At 42.7% G+C, this 11778-nt stretch overlaps 1 protein-coding gene across 1 annotated transcript in view; it reads right to left on the reverse strand.

Annotated features, from left to right (window-relative positions):
- LOC131666674 (adenylate cyclase type 3) overlaps window positions 1–8324 on the reverse strand; it is a 31621-nt gene extending 23297 nt beyond the window's left edge. Inside the window, exons 1-2 of the mRNA XM_058939508.1 lie at window positions 7563–8324; window positions 1526–1905 (exon numbers count right to left, since the gene is read on the reverse strand). Of these exons, the coding sequence (XP_058795491.1) occupies window positions 1526–1905; window positions 7563–8150 (968 nt within the window). The 5' untranslated portion in view covers window positions 8151–8324. The remainder of the gene's footprint in view (window positions 1–1525; window positions 1906–7562) is intronic.
- Between the last annotated feature and the right edge of the window lie 3454 nt (window positions 8325–11778).

Below are 11778 nucleotides of genomic sequence, written 5' to 3' on the forward strand. Positions count from 1 at the left end.
CAATCTACGGTGAGATTTCAACGTTACGGCAAACCGCATCCGAGCGCGAGAATTCAGCCAAGCGCCATTTGGTCGACAAACCACTATACGCGTAAAATTTTCCGTCGAACGCGAAAAATTCGCATTCGAAATGGAAGTAAGCAGCACGAGTGTAATCGGCATCAATCGTCTCGCTGCACGTAGCCTTGCCCGTTGGCAAGGCGTAGGCGACAGCAAACTTATACGTCCGAGAGTCTCATTGAGTAATCACAAATCGATAAGCATTTTCCGCGTCGCGCGCCCGCGTCAACACGCTCGATATTTACAGTCGGTCTCTGAAGGGACTGTACAAGTCCGATGACGCAAGCGATGCAGGGCAGCGATCGATCAGCGAGAGAGTGAGAGAAAGAGAGAGAAAAAACGGTAAAATATAGATCTCAATGGTGCGGTGAATGGTTGATGCTCGCATGCTAATCAATCGCTCGCGGGTATTTTTAGAAAGAGTTGGTTGTGCGCGATAAACGAGAACACGCGCCGTGGAGTATTGATCTCTTCGAGGGAGAATCGTCAAATTTCATTGTGACTCTTGAATAGCTTTGCGCCGTTCGAATAACTTTAGGTTCGCTGCCAATGGACAATCTTCGCCGTGCGTTGAGCGACAATCACTTCAAGTTCTCGTATTGACGTTTGATACGCGTGCCAGATACGACTACCGCAGTTTTAATAAATTTAGAAATGCTGATAATATTCGTGTGAAGTCCATGCAAATCGGAGTTTAAAATGCCTTGACCCTCTTTAGGTTATCTATAGGGGGAAGGGAGGGAATCTGGAAAGATTAAGTTGAGTGGAATTCATCATAACACACACGAGACATGCCCTTTCCTACACTGTACGTACAGCTAAATATAGATTGCTTTTATCACGTGTGGCAACGGCACATAGGCTTAAGCCCAAAAATGTCCCTTCTTCCCTTCATATTTCACACTCACGTCTCAACCATTTACTTTTTTTATCTCTTGTTATCGTAATACCTTGCTGTGCTGTTCTAAAAATGGATTTTTACAATTTACTGGATCTATTGTTTGATTAAAATACCATTTACGTTAGAGATCGATTTGAAAGAAAACCATTTTTTAATCGATAGGAAGTTTCCGCAATCACACAACTTTTATGGAATCTAATCAACGTAATAAAAATGTGTACAGGATATTTTTCGATATCGTTTGTAATACTTTTTCACCCTTTTGATTTAATCCGTGTTTGAAATACAATAATTAGTATTGAGATTTTATTTAAAAATTTGTTTGAAAATTTATGATTCGGACTTTATCTTTATCATCGTTCACAAGAATAACATACGTATATACTTTATATAAATCAGTGACTAATTTAATACAAACTCAATCGAAATAGCCCGCATTATTATTAAATCAAAGTTTAGTAAATTGGCTGAAGATTTATCGTAGTAATAAAGTAAATACTTGGTAAGCTAATAATAACCTAATGGAAAAAGTTTTCGCAGCCAGCCGCCTCGAGCTGTATTTACCTTTCCGAAAGCTTATCGAACCTAGCGAACAATTCATTGAGAATCTTGACGAGTTCACTAGCTGAATAAGTCGAGGATATCGCGGTAAAGCCAACGATGTCCGCGTAGAGTATAGACACGTTCTCGTGTCGAGACATGTAGATCTTCTTGAACTGAGTGTCGAGGGAGGCGCCAAGATCTTGGCGCATCTTGACCGCGACGTGCTCGGGCAATACGCTGAGCAGCAAACGCTCCTGCTCGGCGCTTTGCTCTTCAATCACCAGCTGCACCTCCAGGCTCTGCTTCGTCTCCAGGAAGGCTCGGCGCTGCTGGAACTCGGCCAGCGAGTACGAAGCCGCGCCGAGGATCGCCGCGCACAGCGATAGCGTTGCCGTCAGGATCTGCAACGACAAACGCATCCCCTCGCTTAGTTTTCAATTCCGAGTAGCCGAATATGAATTCAATGATAAATCGATAGCGCGCCCGTATAATAGTCTTTTTATCCGCGAGACACAAGTCCTAGCGAGCAATTACATCAAGAATTTGCTGGGGAAATATCGCCTCGGAGGGTCCACGGCTATTACGAAAATCAATAAATTGTACGCTAAAGCAATACGCAAACCTACTGCTTTTATAGATTTTATATTAGGATCGGCATATTGCCGAGTAGGTACGAGTACTTCTAACAAAACGATGAACGTCAAATACAATTAATGCGTATTTCAACACGGAGTTTGTTTCTCTTGTCTGCGTGTCATTTCTATTATCTAAAACGCAAAATAAAGTTTTCTAAGCCAGATAGCAACATTATAAGTGTTCCATATGTTCCATCGCATAACCGTATTTCATAAGTTTACCAGCGCTGAATCATATCCGTGCATTTCTATATACCGCGATGGACGGATATACGACAAGCGTACGGATAACTGAAATTTCATGCGCCGAGCGCGCACTCGAGAGTCGCGGTGAATTACCTTCTAAAATCAGCGTCGCGAAAGAGTGGATATTAATATCGCGATATTGAAATTTTGACAACAAAAGAGAGAGAGAGAGAGAGAGAGAGAGACGCGTGCGTGTGTGTGTGTTCCGAAACATTGGCTAATTAAGTTGGCGTCGAAAGCACACGGAATATATGCATATATCGAATTTCAAATTTGGTTAAAAATATCACGATGACGACCCACTTACGCACTTACAGAGTGAATTTATACTTTTTATAAATTTATAATTTATACTTGCAAATGTGTTTAAAATGGCATAATTTTTATTTGCGAATGGCAGTTAAAAGTGCGCTCGATTATATTGTTTCAAGGGTGGTGTACTCAAACTCAATTAAAATCCCATGAAAAAATAATGAAAACAATTATTGAATTAATTCAGATATATTTTCTATTTATTCAGTCGCTCATTGGATTCTTCAGACACATTTTCTTGCTGAAAAATTATCACCAAACAATTTCCATTTGATAAATATTCTTGATCACAGTTTTCTTCATTCAAAAGGCATGACAAAATAAAAAAAAAACGCGCTCGCAAATCAATGGCTAGCTTCGAACATTGCGATGATTCCTACGGAACACAGCAATCGATAAGCATTCCCGGCAAGTTAGTCAGCTCCCATACAAACCGCACGAAGGCAAATTAATATTTTCACGGAGACAGAGAAGCTCATCGTGCGTTCATCATATAGCATCACACTCAAGGGGAAAGTGTAATTACGATGTCTCTCGCGGCGCCAATGCGTTACTGCGACAATTAAGATTCAATCTCGAAGCACCGCGACGGCATTGTCAACGTTACGTCGTTATCGCGTCTTCTTTTATCTTGCTCGGCGTGTTTGCGAGATAAGCGTCATATTGACCCATCGTCTCTCGCTTGGCTTTTGTCGCAGACACATTGAATTTATAATGATGGCACGATCAGCGTGGGGTATAATTAGCCGTGGCGAGCATGAAAATACAAAAGCGTTACGATACGTTCAATCCGCGAGTTATATGTCGCGCGCGAAAGAGCCGAGTGGGAGCTGCCACTGTTACGATACAATGTGACGATGCTTTTGTGCAGCTGACGACAATCGCGTCGTCACCCTGCGGCTAAGCTGATTAGCGCCATGACGACGAAGTTTAATTAATTTTTGCTTTTTTGGCAAGAAAGAGATGAATTTAAATTTAAAAACTTAACTGTAGTGTTCTTTTATATTTTGTGCCTTCTACGTCTAACTCTTCGTCTTGCCAAGCTCTCCCTTCGGATGAAAATCAGTTAATGTCAAATATCTGAGCGCTCAATATCTGATTCATTTGACTCACTCACCGTTCATTCATTCACGTTTCATTGATGTACTAAAATTATTGACTCAACTATACATTGCAGAATTTTTTTTTCTTAATATACCAGCTCAATGTTTCCGTTTCGTATACAGTCATGAATATCGATACTGTTATTCTACTTGGAAACTCTCAGATCGAACTCTCAGACAGCTTCCAAGTTAAGATTATTGTTAGCTGGAATCCAAGAATAGAATGCGAACAAATAAATTTACAATTCCCATCAGAACTTGTGTCTTTGACGTTTCAATCTGTGAAGCATCTGTCAACGCCTCTAACTTTCCGTACTAAAATTACTACTGGAATGATTTCGCTTCCGTAGTTATAAAACCGTACGTCTATTATCAAAAAATACGATTGGAGAACTCAACTCAAGAACTTTGTTTTAACTGCATATGAACATCCGCTGACGCGACTGCACTATAATTTGGTTCAACTTGCAAAACTGTTAATTCGACAACACGCAATTTGTAAACATAAATGTACGGAAATTTATTTGACTAAGGCGACAACTCAACAATACGTTCATTGACACAAAGTGTACATTCCGGGAGTAACAAAATTAATTGAATATTGAAATAATAGAAAACGTTAATTTCAACAAACGAATGTAGTGTTACTTTGATAAAAAAATATACATTGACATTAGTAGTAATATGATATATATATTAGGAATATAGAAAATAAATTATATTTATTTCATGAATACGCGGTGCAATCCACGGCTAACGATGATTAAAATAATGCTCTTATGAAATATCAAGCTAAATTACGTATATATGATATTTAATGAAATATCCAAGCTATTCATGCCAAGCGTTTCAGCGTGATTTTCAAACTTTCCTATTTTATTCTCTACAGGTTGCGAATATTTGCTTCAGGAAATTTTTATAAAACTATATTATGCAAATAAAATAGTTTTATAAGATTTAGAAGAAAAATCAGAAGAAACATGAAGCTTATTTCGGATACGAAATTTTTCACACAGGAACTTGTGCAAAAAAAAAGATGAAAATACCTTACAAAGCATCGCCATCATTATATAGTAACTTTTATTTGCCAATAAATAAGGATGGATATGTGTATGTGTGTGTGTGTGTGTGTGTATGGAGCAGTGATGCAGAAGTAGATCATGTACATATAGTAGTATCGCGAGTTCGTTGTTTTACCTTCAGCCGTCTCGACTCTTTATTTTAGTATCTGACCATTGACTGGACTTTCTGTCTACTCGAGCGTAACACGTGCATCGCAACTCGGCGCATTGTTGCGGCTCAAAGCCAGTCACACACATACACTCACACACACACACACACACACACACACGTTGACTGACTTCGCCCGGCGAGTTCAAGAGTTACCTCGAGGGTTTCATGATCTCGCTTTGTCATTAAAATTTTTCAACTTGCCGCATCAAAGGCCGTCGTCCTTCATCAAAGATATAATATGTTATCGTTATTTTTGCCTTAATCCTTGTCATTTCATGGCAAACGGACTGTCGGTCATTAACTTTCCGAGCGAATGAAAAAATCAGAAAAAGTTCAACTGTAAGGTCGTTCGACAATTGGCCGCTTCGCTATCAAATATTTGAATCTTCATAGGATATGTTGATTCGAAATCAATATAAAATTGTTCATTAGCGTCACGCAATATACTTTTCTCTTTCGCTGCTTAAAAATGCAATAAGTTTAGGCTGCTGACGGCTCGATCGTACATCGTCTATATAGATTTCAATCCAAAACCATTTCGTACTTAACGTATTCAAATGAAGTAGCCGTTCTTCAAGTCAACTTAATTTTTCACGATTATCAGATTGATACGTGTCAGTCACTGTTGGTGAAAGTTGTTCTCGTCATAACGATTTAGATAAAATAGGACAAAAAATTTTAGTACAGACCGTCTCAAGCTTTGTTCACGACTACAGCAGCAGTGCGGCTAATACGTCATCAAACATACAACAGCTACACCTCTAATTAGCAAACTACCGTAAACTCCTCTTCGCTTTCATGTACAAGAACTATAAAAACCAATTTTCTGATGCGTCAATAACGTATCTCGCCTTTTTTACAGGATCACGCGAATATTCAAAAAAAGCGCGCCCCTATAAAGGAACAGGCAACAATAACACAAAAGCAGCTAGCCTATCGCGAGGACTGTTGAGAGAAAGAAAAAAAAGCTCTCTTGTTTGATCGAGCTCGACGCGCGAAAATAGGGTGTCGCTAAAAAGGCCTCATCTCTCGCGAGCACAGCGGCAGCCTTATCGGCGGTAGTAGTGGTGGCGCGCGCGCGCGCGAGGGCTGCAAATTGCAAGTTTTCAAGGTCGTCGGAATAAGGCCGCACTGTAAGATATCACGCCCCACGCGCAAGCGTGGCCGATGTAAATGTAAATGCAGCCACTCTCTCTCTCTCTCTGCTCCTCTATCTATCTCATCCTTTCTTGTGTGCGTGCGTGTGTTGGAGTTTTTTTACACAATTTGCATGCGATAAATTGCCAACCCTCAACGGCTTGCACACGCCACCCTTTTTTCCCCGTTAAAGGTTTATTTGTTTTCAGCGTAGATATTTATTGGATTTGCGCGAATAATTGCCGATTTATTATAAAAGATGAAACCTCCATTGACATGTTTTACGATCTAATAAGTACGAAACACGTGCAATTTGCTATAACTTTTTTATATTTCTCTAGCACTAGACTGAAAAATGAATTTGACGTGAAATATTGAGAAAGAGCTTTGAAAAAAAATGATAAACTGACTAGTGGCCACCGTGACGTGACTCATAATCAAGAAGTTGAACAACAATTTCAATTTTTCGCAAAATGTTGTTTTGTAAAATCAATCCCACGTTCCTAGAGCTCTATATAGTCGTGTCCTGTTTATTTTTCGTTCGAAGTTTAACCCCCTCCCCCCTCCCCTCTCTTTCAAGCGCGAAACAAAGGGCGTTTGTGTAATTTGCATGCAGCGCAACGGCTCGACGTATAAGTTTAAAAATTGCGAAAGCTCTCTCCGGCGCATTCGAGTAATACAGGCTGTCGAAGCTTCGCTGCGGGTACGCTCGGAAAGTATCGGGCGCGAGAGCGAGCAACGAGGGATATAAAAGCCGAGCAGGCAAACTTTCGCGCAAATGAAGTAAGACACTCGAGCGCGCGGGCGGGATGTATTGAGATTAACGTCGGTTCTCGCACGAGGATAAACACGGCAGCGCCTCCGCATACTCAAAACGCTTTCTGGCAGTTTGTTTTCCGCGGAGCAAGCCACTTGGTTATCATAATTTATTCGGCGCGCGTTCGCGCGCGAGAAGCCAACGATGACGATGATCTATAACGGAAAGTTGCAGAAGAGAGGAAATGGACGGATCCCATTATGCTCCCACGTTAGCTGGCAAAAGAATAGCATTTAACGAGCGAAACTGCGGGACAGATTCGGGCGAGAACAAAAGCCATTTGGCGCGAATCAAGCGCCCATTCAGAAAACCACGAATCGCACGGAAATGGCCATGATCTCGCAACAACGACAGCTGCACTTCGGCTGGCCCGCGCGTCAATTGCTCGTACAAATAGACGCGAGCTCTCGCGAAGGTGGCGCGCGGTAATCGATCACGGAGGTGATGCGAGTCGTTCGGCATTAGCGAACGAACGCCGAGGCATTAACCGCGCCGCTGTAATTGTTAGTCGGCTCGCCTTGACCTTGCGAGCAGCCAGTCCCGCGAGAGCGAGCAGATACAGCTGGCATACTCACGAGCACTTCGGGATTGGTAGGTACATCCTCCCTGGAGAGCCAGGTGACCGACAGCATGTAAAGCGCGGCGGTGCCAACGGCAAGCAGAGCGCACAGCGAGAATCTGAGGGGCAGAGTGGCAAAGTGCAGATAGAGCAGCACTAGGAGCCAGCCAAGGCTGTCTCGGGGCGTGACCTCGGCGGACTTGAGGAACAGCTGGGCGAGAAGCTGCAGGATGGCTATATGCCAGGCCAGGTGCGGCACCAGCTCCCACAGGCCGGCCCTCGCCCTTGCTCCCCTTTCCGCCCAGGCCAGCAGGCCCAGATTCAGTCCCAGAAACACGGTCGTCAGTCCTCGCGTGTGCAGCTCGCCGTCGGGCAGCGCCAGACTGTAAAAGTCGTACAACACCGCGGTCACCAGGAAGCATTGCAGGCCGCCGCGGCGCTGCTGCAGGGACGACGAGCGGTACAGCTGCTCTAGCTTGCTGGACGAGAACGAGGTCTTCAGCAGATTCGACGGCCGGCCGCTGTTCAGGTACGACTCCTCGTTGGAGGTCTCGCCAGCCCCGCGGCCGCCAGCGCCGGTCGTCCCCCGGTGGCTCAGCGACATCCCGAGCACCTTGCCTCGCTGCTCATAGCACTGTCCCTAGTCCATCGCCCCCGGCACTCGTCGTCGTCGTCGTCGTCGTCGTCGTCGTCGTCGTCGTCGTCGTTGTCGTCGCTGATCGTCAGCTCTCGCGCACTCGGTTTGCCTCCGCAGCGGTGACAGTGAGCACGCAGCGCCCGCGCGCGGGGGACTGGCCGGGTTATGCTCTGCCTGTAGACCGCCAACGCTGCGGCCGATCACAGCGCCTCGGCAGCAGCGCCAGTCGAAGCGCACGCTTGCGCAGCGAGCCAGCGAGGATCTATATCGCTGTGCGCGCCTTATACCTATACGTCGGCCTCTCTCACCCACCCTCCCCGTTTGCGGCCCGCGGGTCGATACTCACACCAGCCGCACGCGCGCAGCCCGCGTTCACCTCTCTGCCTCCAGCTTTATTCGCCCGCCTGCTCTCTTCTTTTGCACGGCGATGATCTTCGATGACCATCGAATCTCTCCAGATGACACAACCTGCCCGTTTCCTCAGCGCGACACCTTGGATCTGTAACGAATTAATCGCTCCTCCGTATTGTCGCGGTTGGCCATTGCGCAATCCAGACGTTATTACCTATCTTGTCAACGACATGCCGCGTTGCTGTAGCCTGGAAGATCACTGTAATCATAATTCATCGCAAGCAAAATAGCCGCCTCAAGTCGATTGGCGCTCGCAGTCACGCGACAATCGAAGAGCCAAGTGAAAGTTGTGTTCTCTAAAAATATACTAGGCAATTCTTCTTCTTCCCAAACGAATGAATATTTTAGACGCTCGCCAAGCAGTTCTCTCTCCCTCTCTCTTCCCGATGTATACATCACACTGAGTTTCCAAATAAAGCCGTGCCGCTCACTCTTTCAAATCAATCTTTTACTTTCTCCCTTTCAAAGTTCAAATTCATTTCGACTTGGTTGCAATGGCCCTGCGCTACCCTCGGCAATCAGTCACTTTACTCGCGACGCCTTTGCCGCGCTGAAAGATTAATTTGTCATAAACAAGCTGCTCTTTAAAAAAGAAGACCAAAACAAAGCAACTTTATTATCAGCATGCTGCATACTTGTTGAAATATATATCAGTTTTGAGCTTTAAGCTTTCACGCGGCTTACAAAAAGGAAGCTCTCGTACGTAAAGGTACACGATCTTGATTTCTCAATGTTATCCCGCCTTCTGCTATCTTTACAACGGTATCCCTCGCAATAATATGTAAACCACTGCTTATTCTATATATTAATGACGGTAATGTCAAGTTTTAACGTTTCCAATGCGCTAAAATAAATGAAAACTTAACAGCCACAAATCACTTCGCGGTGTCATTACCCTCAAAGTGCATGCAACATAGTAAATATAAGGGAAATTATAAATTACAGTCGAAGCAGTTTAATCTAGCGTTGGAAAGGTCGTTCAGCCCCCTATCATGTCTGATCATGCGAGGATCTACTCCACTTGCGGGACTTTTAGGTAGGGACGATGAGAAAAAAAAACGCATACACATACGCAGATGCGAGAATCGAGGTAAATTGAACTGCAACGTCTTATTTCGAGTCTTGAGCGCTTGACGGGAATATATGGAATCCGACGTTACCTCAGTGGCGCGCAATATCGATATCACTCTTAGGTAACGCTCAGGGCGATTCAGTTATTTCGAATGGTTGAATTATAAGGGACAAATGTCTAGTCGCTAGGAAAAACTAAGAGAGATATTCTTTTGTATTTTCTCGACAGAGGAAAGGGAATACGAGATTGTCTTGTGCACATATAGACACTGCTTTTTTTTATACAAGGAATATGTATTTTTCAGCATTTCTTTTTCATTTTTTATATTACTCTTCCTGTTTGTGTTTTACGATTTGTAGATCCTGTTACATTTTTATATAGCACGTATTTTCTTCTCTACGCTGTATGCGAAACAATACAGCGCATACAAAAGATAACGAACTATATATTTTACGTTGCAAGAAACGAGAATCTAATATCTACTTTGTTAAAGTTTTCTAAGTGGTTACAATTTACAAGTGTGGCATCCGAAAAAATGCAGAAAAACTTTGTTTTGCAGATATACGTTAAGATAAAAGTTCGAAGGGAGAGAAAACAAAAGCAGCTTTCATACGTGCGAAATGTTTCTATAGCGTAAAGTGTACAGAGGCGGAGAAAAGTGCAAGTTCAGAGAAAGAGAGGGTGAAGAGACAAAAAAGCTGTACGCGGCTTGAAACCACATTCAAAATTAAAGGCAAAAAGGTACGTTAGAAATTGAAGATATTTCCAGCAACCGCACAGAAGCTATGCTCTATCTTACATCTACGTGCTACAGCTGGAAAGCACGTGGGCTGCCGCCTCTTTTCTCTCTTTCTTTCTTTTTCCTGTCCGCGCCCTTCTTCCGACTTTTCAACTCGCTTGCTGGGGCACTTTTTTATTTTCTCTTCTAGCTATTCATTCTGATACTTGTCTTGCTAAACCTAACGATGATTTTTTTTCCCTCGCCCCTTGAAATATTCAATTGTTCAATCGATGAAACGTATTTTACTTGGATAGAACGCTATCTAAAATGTTCATAGAAGATTTTATTATTCTAGCTACATACTTAATTCAAAATGTACTTATCATTTATTTAATTAATTAACATATCACGGATATAAAAATGTGTAGATAGTCAAAATTTGTCAATCACTCTAAAAACAAAAAAAAGATTCTAATACAGGATGATTTATCGTTTCGAGAACCGTCCGCAATCGAGACTTTTCATTGACAAATGGTGAAAATCGAACAATATAAAAAAGCTATCACGCAAGATAAAGTACAGCCGGGCTATCAGGGAGCAACGCAATATCAGGGGACGTTTTTCTTTTTGTTTTTGTTTTTTTTTTGTTTTGCTTTTTTTCGAAAGAATCATATGTCCGCTAATCAACAGACAGCTATTTTTTCACGTAGCCAGTCCGACGCGATTTATTTTTTGGTGCGTGCGTACGTGCGAGGTATGTTTGCTCCGCAACGTAAAAATCGATCGGTTGCCTAAGGGAACGAAATTTTTTCTTCCTCTCTCTCGCTTTCTTTCTCTCTTTTTGTCTACACAAACAAATAGCTTCGCTTATAATCGAACTTACAAAGCTCTGTGTGTATCCTCGTTCAATTGGGGCTTACTAATTGCGCGCTCTCGAGTTTCTTTTTATTCTGCTGAGGACAAAAATAGAACTGCCCTGCGGATGACGACTACTGCTACACTTGATAGTCCTTTTTGATACGGATGATATACAAGTTTAATACGAGAATCGTTGGTGCTTAATTAGAACCTATTATCGCGACGGAAGTTCATGCATTCGTATGGGCTGCTATATTCCAATTTTTAACCGGTACGAATTCCACTTTATAACAGTATTTTTTCATTGCATGCAAAATTGAATGTCATATTTCAACTAATTCTGTAACATCGGATCTAAAGCTATTTCAACACACTAACAAATACAATGGGTTAAAGCTCAAAGATCATTCCACTTATACGTTTCTATCTCATCGTTATAATCTCATTACAAAAGCCACTGCTTCTATCAAGGATAAAAGAGTTCCTTAAAGCCGCCGCCGTGTTATCGACATCCATTGTAAATGGGCCGCGGG

The sequence above is a fragment of the Phymastichus coffea genome, unplaced genomic scaffold (genome assembly GCF_024137745.1).
Source record: "Phymastichus coffea isolate CEN01 unplaced genomic scaffold, Cenicafe_Pcof_1.1 PCOF00060, whole genome shotgun sequence".
In the NCBI taxonomy this organism is placed as follows: Eukaryota; Metazoa; Arthropoda; class Insecta; order Hymenoptera; family Eulophidae; genus Phymastichus; species Phymastichus coffea.